General features: G+C 40.1%; 1 protein-coding gene across 2 annotated transcripts in view; it reads left to right on the forward strand.

The window, feature by feature from the left end:
- Positions 1-18,495, forward strand: part of SEMA5A (semaphorin 5A) — a 440,583-nt gene that overhangs the window by 211,289 nt on the left and 210,799 nt on the right. For both annotated transcript variants that reach the window (XM_053657221.1, XM_053657222.1), the window contains one exon: positions 4,199-4,244. In XM_053657221.1, coding sequence (XP_053513196.1) covers positions 4,199-4,244 — 46 coding nt within the window. The remainder of the gene's footprint in view (positions 1-4,198; positions 4,245-18,495) is intronic.

An 18,495-nucleotide genomic window follows, 5' to 3' on the forward strand; every position in this document is an offset into this window, starting at 1 on the left:
TCATGATATGGTCACATGTTCCTCAAACTGTGTTGGTCATTTCATATATGTAAAAATGGTCAAGGTTTTGCAGAAATTTGTGTTATTTAAATATGCAGACAGATAACATAGTTTCTCATTTCATAAATGAAGAAAATTGAGCACTCTTAAAATAAGTCAGTTTCAGGAAGAATTTATGAGAAATAGGAGGAAGAAAGGAAGTACTGTCTCATCAGCCAGACCAGCAGGATGAGTATGTTCTCTTAATGGGCAGTCACATACATGTTACGGTCAGATCACAGTCCCAAAGGCCAGAATCAATTACCTAGAATCAAAAGGTTGTCATTAGCAGTGCTAAACCATGGGTCTTCTCAAAATGATTTGTAAATGTGGACTGGACAATGAAGGCATGGAATAATTGTACTTGAAGAGCTATTGCTGTGTGTGTGTGTGTGTGTGTGTGTGTGTGTGTGTGTGTTTACTGCCAGTGAAATTAGGAAGGGGGCATTGGATGCCTGATTGGTAAAGCCACGTAACACAATAGACAAGGAGGGAGGCTGGTTTCTAATCCTGGTTTCAGGATTTTCTCTGAATCCTAGTAATCTTGGATAAATCACATTGTACATCTTAATTTGAAAAAAGGTTTTCTACCTACAAATTGAGTGGCATATACCCCCTGGAATTCGAATGCCAATCCAGCTCTGGAATTCTTGGACTCTATTATTTTTATAGATAAAAAATTTGAAGGTGGGTTAAAAAAATCAACAACTTGCATCTTGTAACCCCGAGTGTACCAAAGAAACAGTTCAAATCTTTGGTGCTCCTCCTCATCAAGATGGCAGTGGAGGTGGTGGCAGCAGTGATAATATCTGATAATTACTGTGCTGTTTTCTGTAGGAAGCATGCTCCTCCTCTCTGCCCCTCCCATCCACCTATTTAACACCCCTACCATACCGAGTGGTTGCTGAGAAGATGCTGTTGAGGGCACCATACTGAGGTGTTTGGTGAATGCAGAGTAAACAGTTAAAATCCACTGGTGATGGCTGGTAGGGAGGGGTGGTGGAACCTTTTACAGACAACTGGGGCCTGAAGGGCAGGGAAAGAATCGTCAGCAGAGGTAAAATTGCTTGGGAGATGAGATGTAGCATGTTTGTCATAAAAAATCAGTGTCTTCCTATCTTAGTCCATTTGGGCTGCAGTAACAAAATACCACAGACTGGTAGCTTATAAACAACAGGGACCTTCTCATAGGTCTGGAAGCTAAAAGTCCCAGGTCAGGGTGGCAGCATGGCTGGGTTTCGATGAGGGCCCTCTTCCAGGTTGCAGATGGCCAGCCTCTAGCTTTGTGTTCTCACATGGTGGAGGGGATTAGGGATCTCTCTGGAGCCTCTTTTATGAGGGTAATAATCCCGTCCATGAGGGATCAAAACCCCTCTCAGAGGCCCCACCTCCTAATACCATCCATCTCCTTTGGGGGTTAGGATTTTTAACATGAATTTTGGGAAAACTCAAATATTCAGTATGTCGTACTTACCCCACAGAAAACAGCTGGAAACTGGACCCAGGGGTTTCAGAGAATGATCTCTGTTCCTCCTGCAAGCCTCTCCCCCAGGAGAGAGGACTTCAAATGCTTCTCTTCAGTGGTCCCACCTAGAGGTCTGCAGAACATCAGGGACACCACCATCTTCTCACCTCAATGCTGTGAAAGCACTTTCAGCTCTTCCTGTGCACGTGGGAGCTGCCTTTCTCGAAAGTTCCCAGTGCTAGATACTCTGGTGTGGGATGCACATATGTATGTGTGTGGGTGGGGGGGCGTGTGGTGGGTGGAGTGGGGGAGGCACAGGATGGCCGTGTAATATCATCAAAGCCCTCAGGTAATTTACTAATTAAAAATATGAGCATTTAAAAAAAATCAAGAATATTTACAGAGCCAGAGAGTTGGAAAGAGCATGATAACAGGGTTCTAGAATCAAGACAATAAAAACAACGTCTTTTTTTCCCCCAAAATTCAGCCATGGAGAATATACTGAGAATTTCATTGTGTCTGGAAATTTTAGTATTTCTTATGAACTGTCTAGTAGTAGCTGTATTGGTTGCATTTTTACAAGTGTCAGAGACAGGGGTCTTAGTAGGTTGTCTTTTTTTTTTTTTTTGGTGTGGGGGAGGGATTTAAATCTTACAACCACCTCAGGGGGGGAGTTATGACTTTGCTCCATTCCACAAATGAGAAGACTGAGGCATAAAGTGCTGAAGCTTTCTTCCTGAGCTTTTATAAAGTGATAGAGCTTTGGCTTTTGCACAAATAATCTGAACCACTAGGTGTCCTGTAACAGAGGGGCAGTGACCACTGGCAGCTCTCTACAGCCAGGAGGCCACTTATAAACCCAGCCTGAGAGTCAGGAGCCACTGGCCTGCCTTGTGGCCAGTAATTACTTTTGGAGCCACTTGTGTGCTCCTCACCTGAAAGACTTATCTCACTGTGTGTGCACAGATTTCTAATTTCTCTTAGGGGAGCCCTGCTGGCCTTTATTTTACATCAGGTGAAATCTTGGCAACTCTTCAAATGCAGGCTAACCTCTAGGGAAGCTTACCTAGCGAGGGACCTTGCTAGGTATTCCATACGAGCACAGAATTCACATGCTTCCCTCACAGGAAGATGTTTCTGTTGGAAACCTTGCCTCTGCATGGTGCCCGACTAAATAAAAATAGACTCTGCTACTTCCTTGAAGGCCTCCTTAATCTGGTTCTTCATTACAGGCTGGGACTCACCTGTAATAAAGAGAGGGGAAGTTTCCCCCAGATGGCTATGTGGTAAGGTGCCATGTGCCAGCCATGCTTCTGGGGCTATTTTCAGAGATTAATTTGCAGGGACACAAAGAACGTGGCAAAGAAACTATTACAGTGGTTGGGGGAGGCAACTTTCGCTGACTGCCAGATGGCAGTGCCCCCATGGTGGGGGACAAATTATGAGAAGTCTGAGTACCCCAGGTTGGTCCTTGAGATGCCTGAGACCACCCTGAAAGGGAGCAGCGTCTCGTTTCTTCCTCCAGCAGTGTGGGTGCTGCTGGATGTCAACTGCCCTGTTGCTTTGTTCTCCCCATGCCTATGCACACCAGAGGCATGGCTGTTCATCCTCTACGCTATGCCCTTGGCCTCCCTGGACAGTTACTTGTTACTTCTACTGGGATAGCCTCTGCTTCTGACGTCTACCTGCCTCCCCATGTAGTTAAAATGATCTACCTTGTTTCTTACTGGTGCTGGATAATTTTTGATTTTTTTTTTTTAAAGATTCAACCTTGGACCGGCCCCTTACGACATAGCCTTAGCTTCACAGGGACTCCTTCCCACTGTCCTGCATCCTCGGGGTCTGCTTTCCATTGCTATCTGCCAGTTTTCCCTGCCTCTGCTCCTGTGCTCTGTTCCTCATGTGCATGAAGTTCCTTTTCAATTTGAGTTAGAAGCCAAAGCATCTCACATGAGGGAGGCCCATCTGTTCTTTCTAAAAGCCACGGTAATAGGGTCCAAAGCCTCATGTGGCCGATACCTATGGCTTTTTCTCTCGGTGCTCTACTGACCTTGATTGTATATTGCACTGTTCTGTTCTTCCCCTTCACTGTTGAAAGCTGATAGTTTCCTTCCCTCTGATTTTTTTCCACACTTGACACACAGGCAGGGCTGACTCTTTCGAGTCCTTGATGGCAGAAAAGATCCTGCTTTTAAACTTATGATACACTAAATCCATCTGACAAGACAGAGCACTCTAATACTTAGACCATTGTTGAACTCAAAACCTGGACATGTTTTAATTATAAAACTGGGTGGGTTAGATTACCTGTAAAAATGATATATGAAGAATGGTTTTATATCATCTCACTTAAATTTACTTTCAGAATAGGATACCCATGTCCTTTTGTCCATTCACATAGATCAAGAGAGCCAATTAATAATGTAGATTTACCTGAGTCTCACACATGCACATACATGGGCCGACACACACCTTGTTCCTTAACTCTGTTGCCCATCTGGAATGTGTGTCTGTTGAATTATCAAATGCCATTTTGAACTCTGAGGTCTCAGGAAAATTGTGCTACATACAGTCTTAGCAGCAGGATGCTTTGGAAGCCAAAAGTCATTGTTTTTCCTTTGTTCTCATGATTTGTATGAACTGTAATTTTTTGATCTACTAAAAGTAAACCTGTTCTCTTTTTGTATTTTGTAGAAACTACCTCTTCAGGTTACAGCTTGAGGATTTGTCTCTGATCCAGGTAGGTGCAATTTATTTTTTTTCAAGCTTTCATTTTCCATTCAAATTAGCTCACTGTTTGAGGGAATGAAGACAGATGCACAGAAAGGTACTAATTAGGCTGCTCCAGCGATTCATTGCATCAGTGGGTCAGGCCTCAGGACTCTTGGCTGCCCTACTTGAGATGAGTCATCACCCACTTACCTCCATGCTTGGCCCTTTTCTCCCTCTGTGCAGCCCCAATTCCTTTCATGGGCCTCATCTGACTTTCTCTGCCGCAAGTGATAGATAATTCAAAGGACACTTCCTCAGTGTCTGGGAGCATCCTTTTCTGTCCTAGTTAGAATAGTCATTGATTATTTATCTTGATGCTATTAGCTATCATATTCTTGTAAAAGCCAACCCCCTTAGAAAGTCATTGTTTCTTCTTTATAATTTATAATTAAGTAAACATAAATATGTGTTAAAAACTATATACAGCAAAGAATAAGTGATGATAGAGAAAAATGCGATTTCCTTATGTCTGTGTTTATTGTTTGGAGAAGGAGCCTGGTACTCTCATGTGTGAGTGGCGTATTTATTTTGTTGGTGGATCTGAAACATAAAGGCCCACATTGCCCTCTAGTCTTTTGCCAGGGTCTGATAAGGGTGCCCTTGGAGAAGGAGAGGGTTATGGCAAAAATATCTCCTTCACCAGGGTTCTAGAGCTCCCTGTAACACATGCCAGAATCCTGGGCCTGTGTCACTTGGAATTCAATTGCTTTTAATGCCACCCTTTTAATGTCCTTGAGTTCTAAGAAGTGATTGGAGAGTTTATATTCTTCTGTGATGCTGGTGTTTATGAACATTTTGAAAACTTTGGAGCTGGAGCTTCATATTAGATCTCTGATTCCCCAGGGCCTTAAAATAAGCCAGTCCCACCAGCAAAGCCAGTATTTGTAAAAAGCAGGGTCTTTGAAGATGAGGAGACCTGGTGGGTTTCCTCATTTGTGAAGTGGCCACAAGCACTGTCTTTCCCAGAGTGTCACTGGTAAAATAAATACAGTAAGGCCTGCACAAGAGATAAGACGCAGTGCTTCCTGAACAAGTGGTAATTGCTTATGCTTTTAAAATGGAATAATAATAATAAATAATATATTATTATCCAAATTGTTTCATCACACCGGGCAATGAATTGTCTTTCTACTGAAATTTAGTATATAACTAAAGTCTTTAAATGAATTGATTGGTTAGTAAAATTTTAATGCATTAATAATGACTCAGAATGATCAGCAGTTTAGTCAAAATATCATTTTAAAACTGATTTTTAAGCAACATTTTATAAAAATATAGGCCTTTCATTAGATAGGAATGCTGTATTATGCTCATTGTGATTCTCATGATAAAATATATTATCTGGCATATTAAAAAAGTAGAATGTAGGTATGTGCATGTACAGGCACATTCACTGATTTCCTAGCTCTCTTGGTTTAGAGGGTCTAGAAAGCAGCTATGAGCACACTTAATACACAGTGTTAGCTTTCTAAATTTCATTCTCCACCCGGACAGACCAAGGCTTCTTATAAAAGTAGCTGATTCTAGGGCCTGAGTAATAAAAGTGCCAGCTAAACCTGGAAAAGTTGGTTGTTTCCCAAACTAAGGAAGTATTCACAGAACAATGAGGGCATGATGAAAGCAGCTAGGAGTCAAGTTGAAAGGGGCACACTGAAGAAATCTGGGACAATTTGATTGTTAAAGTTAAAGTAAATAATGATGGTATCAGGTTATAACACATTGAATAAACTAAGAATTCATGAGTATATACTAACAAAAAATGAATAAACAATTGAGGCAGAAGGGACTGATCTTCCTTACTGTAGAATGCCAAAATCAATGCTGATATTTATGGGTGAGAGTTTCATGATAACCAAGGTATTTATGTATTCTCAGAGTATTTACCTATAAAATACTTATTAATTGTAAGAGGGAAACTGTGACTTGATGGTGGAAGGACCTGGTCAGTTTCCCCATAACCACTAGGTTGGATGCACCTGCACTGGCAACGGCGCAGGGAGCAACTGTGAGCCTCCTGACTCAATGTGCTGAGAAAGACGCAGGAAGATTTCCATAGTCTTCCAGCCAAGAACTGTAACCAAGTTCACCACGAGAAACCAGCACACAAACCAAAAATGAGGGGCATTCTATACAAGACTTGCTTCTCATTTTCAAAAATCACCAACTCATTAAAGATATGAAAAGAATGAAGATGTGTTTCATCAAAGAAGAGGAAAAATAGGCATGACTATCAAATGAAACCCTTGCATCTTAGAACAGAAAAAAAGAATGTTTGTGCTGTATTGGGACAACTGGCAAAATTTTAAGGTCTGTAGATAAAAGAGTAGAAATATATTAATACTGATTTACTGATTTTTATGCCTGTCATATGGTTATATAGGAGAATGTTCTTGTTCTTTGGAAAAAACATACCATGATAAGTAGGGGTAAAGAGTATCATTTCTGCAACTTATTCTGAAATGATTTGAAAAACTCCAATATGTGTATGTGTGATACTATATACATGTAATGCACATACAGTCATGCAGAAAGAATAATAATGCAAATGTGATGAAAAGTTAATAGGGACTGGTTCAAAATAACATTGAAATGTAAACTGTAACTGAAAAATAAGTTAATAAGGGAAATCTAAAAGTATGGGTGAATAGTTTCTGAGAGCCCATTGCACTTTTCTTGCAGCTTTTCTTGGTGTTACTTCAAAATAAATAGATACAAAAACTTGGGAGAGGCATTGGTCATGAGCCCATGTGTGATACTGTTGTGTGGGAAGGGAGACGGAGTTTCTCATCCTTGTTTCCCACTGTCCTCACTGCCTGTGGTGCTAGTCAGGATTAGGTGATGGGTGGAACTGAATAGTTAGTGGTGGGAAAACCATCAGCCTCACCTTTCACTGAGAGATCATAGTCTGTGACATAGAGCAAAGCAAGACGCCAGGGGCTTTCTGAATGGTGGCCTTGACAACAGAGTCCTCATATCAGATGGCACTGCACAGCCCTCGTCACATTGGTGCGCAAGGCACGAATCTCCTCTCACATTCTTGGTTGTGTATGATGCTTGGTAACCTACTGCTCACTCAGTGTGGAGAGAGATAAAGCTGGCAGTTCTTCCCATCAGACTTTTTTTCTTTTTACATGTCTCTGATAAAGTTTCTGCATCAAAACTATTGATTTCTGTGAATATTTTATTTTAATTTACAAGACTCTTTCCAAAGAAGAGGAGGCACACTGATGCAGAAAGGGCTGCACTGGTGTTGGACACAGCTCTGTCCAGAGCATGATATGAGCCTCCTTGGTAATTTAAGATTATCTGTGGTAGTCACACTGAAACAAGTACAAAGATACAGAAGAAATTATTTTTAATAATAGGTTTTACCTGACTCATAGCAAAATGATCATTCCAACATGCATCCATTATATTATAAGAAATTGAGATATTATGTTCCTTTTTTTTGTATTAAGTCTTTAAACTCTGGTGTGTGTTTACTCTCAGAGCATATTCCTATTCTGACTAAGCAGCATTTGAAAGCTAAGTGGGGCTGAGCATGACCCAGTTGGACAGTGGAGTTCTAGGTCATGGGTGACAGAAGCATGTCAGTTTTGGACACCTTCAGTTATATTATAGAAGTGTTATTGTCTGCCAGGGAGCACCTGGATTGATCTGGATGTCTCAGGCTAATACTGTTCTTCTTCCCTGTCTCTCCAAAGATAGAGCGTTTTTTAAAATATGAGAAAATGAAGAAACTGAGTCCAGTGAGAACAAGCCATGTGCAAAAAAATGGGGAGCATCAAACTTGAGAGTCCACGATAGATATTTTTTAATGCCAGACAAGCTTTATTTGATCTTGCCCCCCTCTCTTCTCAACAGCAGGGTCCATTTCCTGGTGGCAGCTTGCCTTGCCCCCATCTCTCCCCATCACCCCCACCTCCTTGGGACACTTCCACCTTGTCCGTAAGCTGCTTATAGCTTCCCAAATGGGAGGTTATTGCCCAGCTTTAAGAGTTCGCTCTGGCTGTCCTCTCTCCCAGAAACACTGTTACCCTGTCATCTTCTCAATCTAGAAAAAGATGGCCCCTCCCGAGTCTCACTTTAGCCATCTGTTCCTTGTAACCAATCCTGAGACTCTTTGGGCCAATGATCCTCTGATGCATTTTATAGCCTCAGAGTCTTTATTTCTGACTAGAACCGATTGCCTCACATTGAAATTTGCAGTGTGTGCTGTGAGGAGCCCTGTATTTCTCTTTGTCTCCTCAGTATTAGATTAGAGCAGAGCATTAGATTAGGTTACTTGGCAGGTGGTAGACTCAAATGTCTGTGAACATTTTCATCCCTTGATCTTTAGTAACACATTCACTCTTTTTTTAAACTTACCATTAGCTGAGTGTGGGTAAACTTGACATTCATGTCCCTAACATGAAGGAAAGGAAAGGAATGCAGCCTAGATATTAGAGCAATGAGAAATACTTGCTGTGATAGGCACCCTACTGTGCACACTCGAACCCCAAAGGATGATTCTAGAACAACAGAGGTAATTCCCAGCTCTGATCTCACTCACCTGTCTGCTCAATACTGCTCTGCACTTTTCCTTTTCTCCCAATTCTTCTCCCATCTTGACGCTGTTTTAGGATCAGTCCTGAGAAGGCAAGTATTGAATAATGTTTTTTTGAACTTAATTTAGTGATTTCCACACAATTCCAGAGGCCTTCCACCCTGTCAGTGTCCTCCAAATTCAACGTGCTGCTCACATCGAGTGGCCAGCATGGTTCTTGGCCACGGCGAGTACCTCTTAGTGTGTCTTTTCCTCTCCCTGTCCTCAGGTCACAGTGGTCCCCACATGGCAACTTGGTTATCCCCAAATCTGTTGTTTAGTGAGGGCAGAAGAGGGGGGTTCCAGCTCTTATTTCTGCCAGAGTGGTGAGGGAAGGATGGGAGGTGAGCTGCTGGTGTAACAACAGGAGTCACGCTGTCCTTTCATAGCTGGGCATGCCTGCGGTTCAGGGTGTGGAACCCACTGGTGAGACCAGTGGGCTTCTGTGGGGCGGCTCCAGAATGGGAAAACTCACTGCGAGCCAGATGTTGTCAACAGAACCCAAATCAGAAGTCTTGTTGTCTTTGCCTCCCTAGTCAAGTTGAGACCTTGCTAGCAGAGTTTCTAAGGCAGTGAAGATCTGAGCAAGGATTAGGTTCCCACACGATTACTGCTCTGAGTATGCATTATCCATTTGAGTTAGATCTCTTGGCATCACACAGGAATATTCACATATGAATATATCACAAGGTAAAATGGCTATCTTTGGAACATGTACTATGCTTTTCATTTTATCAACAGCCGCCATACTTTAATGTATTAAAGTGAGAGACCAAGAGTTGCTTTTAATTTACAGAAATAAAGCCTGGATTGCATCACCACCTAGAGTATCGAATATTAATGTGCTATCATTTATGAGGCGCCTTTCCACTCGGAGGCTGTGATAAATTCCCTCAGATCTCACCGCGTGCTGAAATGTAGCCGTTACGTCTTGAAAACCAATCATTTTCAGGCATCGTAATAGAAGATGTGGCAGGTTACCAGTATGTGTCTCTCCTACTTGTCATAATAACACATTCAGCTCTTCAGTATCACTTCTCTCCTTGCCTTGATCACAGTGGTTATTTTGCAAGAACAAAGCTTTCTGAAAAATATAAAAATACAGCTGGTCTCCAGACTCATTCACATTCGTCCATCTGGGATCGTCCCCTGGATGGCCCGACAAACACGCTCCTTGAACAGCCTCCTAAGAACACAAAGGGACTGCAGCTCATTTAACCTCGCTATCTTTCTAGCATTCTTTGGGGAAATAGCTCAAAATCCATTTTTATATTGTTTTGTTACTGAGGGAAAAGGAATTCACAGCCTGTCTCTCACTTACGACTGCAGGGGTAAGCATAAAAATTGAAATCTATGTTCCAATTTGCCACCTGCCTCTCTAGCACTTCTAAATTGAAAACTGTTAAATCTCTGGCTACCTGGTCAATATCAGAAGTCTCTGGAAAGTTAAGATAGGTGTTAACTCTGTTTCCTGTATATTTGGGTTTGGGGAATTGAGTTGCAATTTCTAAACCAGTGTTTCTCAACTGGGTGCTGTTCAACACACTGGAAACATCTGGTCGTCCCCACAGGCAGGGCAGACTGCTACCGGCACCTGATGGGCAGGGACCAGGGTGTGGGGGGCACTGCTAACAACCCCGCAGTGCACAGGGAAGCCCCTCCACGCTCAACCACGAATGTCCTGGCTCTGAATGTGAACAGTGTCAGGTGCAGCGACTCTGTGGGAGTTGATTGCAACCTCAGTTTCCATATATTTGAAGAAGACACTTTGCCTATTACTTGATTAAATTTATAAGGTATTTCATGTGCTTAGGGAATTTTCCTCTTTAGATTTATTCATACATTTAACCAAATGCATGTATAAAACCTTAGCGGCAATTTTTAAAGAAACTGCTGGGAGACTTGAGTTTAAATTTCTTGCTTTTATTAATATGAAATTAAATTTAAAATTAATTGAGTGAATTTATAATACTAATACTTTCTTTAATGGGTCATAACAATACAATATTATCCTCCTCTCTTGGAATTTATCTGTAAAATTTAAACAATAATATATTAACTAATAATTTAGAATATTTAAATTAGATAATCACATTAATTCATTTAAAAATCAAGTTTTATATTTATATTGAACAAGAGGAGACCGGTCTCCCCTGTAGTCCACAAAAACCATGATTATAAATTTTATTTATTTTCTGCCTTTATCAAATATATTCTTAAACTCATAGTGTAGAAGCAGAAGGAATCTTAGAAGCAATCTTTATTAAAACCACTTAAGTGTTTTAATAAGATCACATACCTGCAAACTAAGGTGTGTATCTCAGTTAAAATTTTACTGAAACCCAGCCATGCTCTTTCATTTGCATATTGCTCTCTGGTGACCATAGTTAATAACATTTACTGGGACACAGACTCATCCATTCCTGTAGTGTTGGCTGTGACTTCTACATCAGCAGGGCTGACCAGTTGTAACAGAGACTGACCCACAAAGCCAAGAATATTTCCTTTTTGCTCCTTTAAGGACAAGCGTATCGTCTCTCATGGGACCTACTGCACGCAAGTTCTCAGTGAGTGTATCCTGGGTAGAGGAGAGAACTCAGTATTAATGCAGTGCGATTCTTTGTTTTTGGTTGTGCTTTTCTCAGACAATGTCAGGCTGATGCGTTTGTTTTGACTCCCTGTGCAATAATTTCACGGTTTATGCTAGGCCGAGGCCCATGGGTTGGAATCCTAAGATAGTGGAATGATTTGTCCCCGTACTCATTTCTTATATTCACTCCCTTGGTGAAAATTCCCTGTCAAGAGCTGTTTTATCTACCCATTCATTCAACACCTACTTTCCTTTTCTCTTAACTTGGAGGATTTAAAGTTGCTCAGGTATATTTTATACAGATGAAGACTAAGACTTTACTAATATCAGAGCCCATTCATCAAGTTGAGTTGACTGCTGTTAACAGAGCCCTGTGCTCTCAGTGGCTAGCCATGCAGACAAAGCCTTAGTCCTCAGTTTTGTGAGAGTGCAGTGTGGAAGGGCTGGGTTGTGTTCCGTGCTGCCATGGAGGGATCCAGGATGCTCTTTTTTATGGTCCCTCCATCCTCAGCCCACGCGGCAGGGAGAGCATGGATGGAGGAGTTGAGGATCCTGCAGAGGCGCTCTATATGGGCCATGCCTGGGTGTGGCACACCTCCCTTCTCCCCAAATTCCAGTGGCCATAACTTAGTCACATGGCCTCAACCACATGCAAGGGGGCTGGGAATTATAGTTTTTCTGTGTACCCAGGAAAAGGCAAACAGCTTTGACGTTTAGATATTGGAAGGTATTAGCATTTTGTCCCAGACCGCATTAGGAAAAACAAGACTAGCCCCTAGGGATGCACTTAACTGTTCCCTGTCTTCTCCCAACACCCCATTCCAGCCATTCTGATTTCCTCCACATACAAACAGATTTATTCATGCTTCCAACATTTCTGTAAGTAACAAAGTGGGGATACTTTGAACAAACCACTTAACCTCTTCGGACCTCAATTTTCTCCATGATGTGTTTTGGAGAGGAGAGTCCGGAGTTATCCCCGAGGACCCTTTCAGCATTAAAATCTTAATGTGCACCATCCTTCCCTTTACTCTTCCTTCTGTCATTGCTTAAATGCCCCTGGATTCCTCTTTCTTTAAAAAAAATTTACCCTATAATTGGAAACTTGGCATTATGCTCATTCGATGTCACTTTAATGACCTAATTTGTCATAAGATAAGGATGACTCAACAGCACTAATAGCAGACAGAATTTGCTGGCCTTCTACTCTGTACTCAGCTCTTCCCATGCATCACCTTATTTTTGTTTTCTCAGCAGCACCAAGGGGTAGGTGTTATTTTCAGTATTTTATGGAGGAGGCATCGAAGCTTGGACAGTTTCTGTGATTTCCCCAAGCTCACCCACCTTGTATGTGGTGGAGCTAGGCTTTGGACCTGGGTATGTGGCACTCCCAAGGAGAGCCTCTAATCACCAACTGACATGCTGTTTTTTGGTACTCATTGCTAGTGGCTGCCATGTCACCTATGGTTGATGACTAGCTCACAATGAATATAATTGTTAATTTCCCATGCAATTGAGATCTGGTTTTAGGTCAAGTTTCCTGTAAATCAGACAGGGATTCCTGTCTTTGTGCTTTATCGACAGCATGTTCTCAGCAGGTGAGGAGTGAGGGGTATAGCAGAGGGAGGGAGGGAGGAAGGAAGGAAGGAAGGAAGCAAGGGCTTGCTCTCAGCAGGAATCCAGTGTCAGCCTGATGCCAAGGGCACTCTGGAATATGAATTGAATCTCAGTCTATCCCCTTTGAGGCAAGGGGGATGATTTATACCCAACTCTTCCCTTGTCCTTCAGTCTTTAGCTAGAGATTTTAGAGTTTGGAGGTGTGGTGACATAATCTCCTGACCAGCCAAGAGCAGTTCTCCAGAGGACAGGACAGCCTTGAGCTGCTATCAACCAGCAATGATAGCAATGACAGGAAGGCTCATCCTTCTGTAAGGAGAGCGGGGAAGGGCACCAGGACACCTGTTACAATGTGCATTCCCTAATATTTTACTTAGCCTTGTCCTGATGTTCTGGACCTGGATTATCCCTAAGTACTGAAAAAGTGAAATGTTTTCCTGTCTTTGAAAACAAATGTAATACAAGCTCGATTATTGAATGCATTTTGTTGCATTGTACAAGCCTTAGTTTTTAATAATTCTACCTATCCATTTGTGAATTCATGCTTCATTTGCAGCCTTAAAAACTAAATTGAAGGTGCAAAAATATTTTTCTTAGTCATGTGTATCATTTGGTTTTATGAAATGAGGTCAGGAAGTTTCTGTAAGACAATAGCAAACACTGTCTGACAATCACAGACTGCTAGATAAATAGAGGGGCCCATTTCATTTATCTAAAATGCATTTCTACTTCTATTTCAGAAGTGGCCCCAGAATGTGACATGACTGGTGAATGATGGGCATGCTTAGAATTCTCTGCCCTGCTTTCATTTCCCTTATTTGTGTGCCTCTTCCAAAATGCTGACACAGATAGATAAACCAACGTACCAGGAAAGCCTTGGTTTCAAATATAAGTAATGGATTTCTTGTTTGGGTAAGATATTATGTATTCTGAAAGCTGAAGTCTCCCAATTACCTAGGGGCCAAGTGAAAATGAATGGCAAGGGAGAAATAGAAATGAAAAAATGTGTCACATTGGCCTACCATTCTCTGGAATTAATGGATTGATACTCTTGATTTGATAATTCTTTAACATACATGCCATTTATCATCCTGACTTTATTCAGTAACTGTGACGGAATTAGATAGAATAACTGTGGGTGATGGGCACTTCCCTTGTTTAGTGTATATATGTCCATCAAACTTTCCTTTTGCTGTTCTTTTTAGTTAACCTTCTAGAGTTTATATGTTATTCTTTATTGTACCACAGTGTTTAATCTGTTTGTATTAGTTCTGACAGGTCTTGGAGCTAGCCTCTTTCAAATGATAGGATATAATCTCTGCTATGATTTCATATGGATTTATGGAATAGTTTAATTCTTGAAGTCACCTTCATTTTTAATTTTTAGACATACTCAATTTATTGTTTATATTCTCTCTAGAAGGTAGAGAGACAAGTTGCCCACTGAAATATAAACTCTTAGAAGTAGTCTATTTGAAAAGAAAATAGTACTGGGTATGAAATTGTGTCAATAATTGTAGTCCACAGACCTTTCAACGTTTTTGATGTAAAATTTTAAATCATTTGAATAACAGCTTTGACATAAAAAATAGTCTTAAAGTATAGCCATTAGTTTCTGGCTCAAGAGGGTGAAGAGAATTTTAAAAACAGATTCCACATGTATCAAAAACATAGCATTTTAAATGTCACTAAAGATAAATAAAAAGAAAAATGCTATGAACTTAGTATGGAATTTTATATATACCCCAATTTGAAGACTATTTTTTTAAAGACAGAAAATGCCCTTTATTTGAGAATTTGAAAATATACAAGAACAGGAAAAAATATCTTCACAATTCAAAACATGGGCTAACAGCCAAATAAGAGCCAAACCTAATTACTTCAGATGAGACAGTAATATTCAAGGAGTACAGTATGAAACTAATTACTTTAGATGAAACGGTAATATTTCAAGGAGTAAAGAAATTCCAAATATTATGTTCAATGTTTTAAGAAAATATTGTGGGTTTTCAGTAAAAAAAAAAAGATTGAACAGATACTCCTGATTACCTCAGGATTTTCTTGGGGCCAGAAGGCAATGTTTAATGTCATTAGCGCATGAGAACAAGGAGAATGAGAGGAAAGATGGGACTGGTTTGGCTTTAGCCGGATGCTGAGACTCCAGTGATGGCGCTTCTCAGAGCGAGAGAAACAAGCAGGTATTTTGGCAGTCCTGCAAAGGTCTAGGCACACATTAGAGATTTAATGGGCCTCAAACACATGGCCAGTCTTCCCCTCGAAGATGTTTTCCAAACTTTCATGATATGTGGGTCATGCAGCTAAAGATCTAAGCTCATACAGAGTAGAATTGATCTCCCACAGTCTTAAAGGTCTGATGAGCTATGAGCTAAATGCCCACTGGGTTCCTGGTTGAAAACCCTGGAAGACGTGTCCTAGAAGCAAAGATAGCATTGAAGACTATTGAATCTCTCCAGAGTGCACCTCAGCCCCAACTCAGCTCAGTGCCTGCCTTCAGGTCTCCTAACCACTCCCAAGTCTGCTCAACAGAGGAACAAAGTGACTCTTTCCGAAGGATTACCTTTTGGTGGAAGTTCCAAAATGTGGTGTCTCTACAGTTCTTTTATCCACAGTTCAGCATGCAATAACATAATCTAGACATGTGAAAAGGCAAGACCTTATGACATATATATTAGATAAAAATAAGCAATTGAATTAAACCCAAAGATGATCCAGTTAGCATAGTAAACTGGAAGAGAGCCTGCTAGGAAATATCTGAACTGATGTACAGAGAGGAATTAGGGGAACAAATGTTATAAGAGATATAAAACACACTCAAAACTGTCTCACATATAATTTGAGTCTCAAAAAGAGAAGAGAGAGAACAAAGCAGTAGCTATATTCATAGTAATCACTAATGAGACTCAAAAACAATGAAAGATATCAGTCATCACCTTAAGAATTTCAGCAACTCCCCCAAATGATCATATAAAATCACATCTATGTGCATTACAACCAAATTGTCAAAAAACCAATGACAAAGTGAAATGTCTTCAAAATAAACCAAAGTGGAGAGAAAAAGAAAACCACATAAACTTTGCTGCAGTAAAAATAAGATTTACAGCTGGTTTTCCAACAGCAACTATAGAAACCAGGAGGCAGTGGAAGAGAGGTGGATACTCAGATACTCAGAACTCCTCTCTCATTTTTGTACTGCATCAGAGCTGCTCCTTTGTCACCCAAAAGAAAACAGAGTTTTAATTTGGCATACGTAAAACCTGGAGGTACATTGGGCTAGAGTGCCCAGAACAATCTTAGAATTCTCCTTAAAAAACAAAACAAAACAAGACAAAACAAAACAGGGATGCAAGTCTATGTAGTAAGATCCCAGCTCATCTTGTCTAGTGTTCCTGCCCACCTATATTTTACATACACTTTTAGAGTACAGTTTTTGGGGGGTGTCTGACCAGCCTGCAACTAGCATTTTGAAGGTATTGACATAGGAGTCACTGCACTACAAAAAATCCCATCCAGAGAACAGGCATCGAGGACGACTGGTTACCAAGCAATTCATGTACCCAGCTCTGGTTTATGGTTTCTTTTATTGAAAACCATAGTGAAACAAATTGAATGAGAAACCTGGAGGACATAGAGACAGAATGTTATTATTAATGTCTTTTGAAACAGGAAAAAAGAAGCCCTTGGTAGATTATTGTTAAAACATATGATTGTAAAAGTGTCAATGTCAGTGGAAAATTAAAAAATAAATTTGAGTCTCCTAGAAATTTCAGTAAAGACTAAGTGATAGAAAAGGATGGAAAATGAAGGAATATATGTGAACAGTATGTGATTAATACACTAGGTTTGAAATAGAGGCTCCAGCACGAGAAGGAGGATGAAAAATATGCCCAGGATGAGAGCCACAGGAGATAGTTTGGCATCGTGCTGTGGGCCTCAGGAGCAGGTTAGAGTAGGTGCAACAGTTCAGAAAATATCTTTCCAGGGAGATACACTAATGGAATACTTGAGGTATTTGAGTATATTTGGAGAAAATGGAAACTTATAGTTGGATATTGGGGGACCTATTAACAATAAGGAAATAGAAAAACAAATGAGAATTTTGCTAGAGACTGAATGATTGTATCACCCCCACCCCAATTTTTATACTAGAATTTAAACCTTATTGTGATGTGTTTAAAGGTAAGATCTTTAGAGGGTGATTCAGATTAATACCCTTATAAGAGAGGCCCCAGAGAGATCCCTTACCCCTTCTACCATGTGTGATCACAACAAGATGAACAGTACCTGTGAACCAGGAACTGGTGCCCACTACATACCAAATTTGCCAGCATCTTAATCTTGGACTTTGAAGCTTCTATAACTGTGAGAAATTTCTGTTCTTTATAAGCCATGCAGTTTGTGGTATTTTGTTATAGTGACCTGAACGTACTAAGACAAGACCATGATTAATTCCAAGAAAAACAAAATTGTTTTGAGAAACATATCTTATTTCATGGTGCATTTGTGAGTAGTGTTGACATAGTCACAAGTATGTAAACCCTGAATATCCAAGCAAAATTACGGTAAATCAGTTTTGAGAAAGTGGAGACCAAAGAATGTATATGTGTGTGTCAGTATGGTAGAAGGACAGGTTAGACAAAAGCCAGTAAGTGATACTTTTAACTGAAAAAATAAAACAACAAGAAATAGCAGAAAACCATATTGTTTAGAGACTTGGAGATAATTCCACAATCAATGAGTCAAAGAGGTGGGAGTTCCTACTTTGAACAAACATATACGCGCCACAACATGGAGGGCTTGCTTTAGTCTTTTGCATTAAGTCCTGTAGATTTCTTTATAAGTTAAGTGAATATTTAACTGAAGGAATAATATGAAGGTGATATTGTATTCATAAAGCATGTGAAGGGTGTGATAGAAACAAAAAGAAAAGAAAGAATTCACGTATACGAAGTCCTATATATACAGTTCATCAAAGATGATGCAAAAGGAAATTAGAAGTTTTTTATAAGTTTTTCAAGACTTTTTAAAAAGTTTTCAACATTTAAGAAGAAAATGGGTATTTTTAATCCAACACACAAAGCTAACAACTGGAAAGTACTTAATTATGTGAAGATTAATACCTTAATCCTAACCTTAATTATCAAAAGAAAAAGTATAAATTCAATGAGAAATTCTATATGAAAACTAAAATAATAATCATACAAGAAAGTGGTGCTCCAAATACAAAACAAACTTGTGGTAATTTTGAGCATAAGAAAGTAAAAGCATCAAATCTTGGTGGAATATAAGGACCATCGTCTTTATTTGTGTAATTTCTCAGGATTCATTACAGTTCATGATGTAGTCAATTTTTAATGATATTTATTTTTCCCTATCAAGTGGTTTGGCTCTTATGAATGTGATATTTGC

Source organism: Artibeus jamaicensis, unplaced genomic scaffold (genome assembly GCF_021234435.1).
Source record: "Artibeus jamaicensis isolate MK-2021 breed Jamaican fruit bat unplaced genomic scaffold, CSHL_Jam_final scaffold_369, whole genome shotgun sequence".
Classification (NCBI taxonomy): Eukaryota; Metazoa; Chordata; class Mammalia; order Chiroptera; family Phyllostomidae; genus Artibeus; species Artibeus jamaicensis.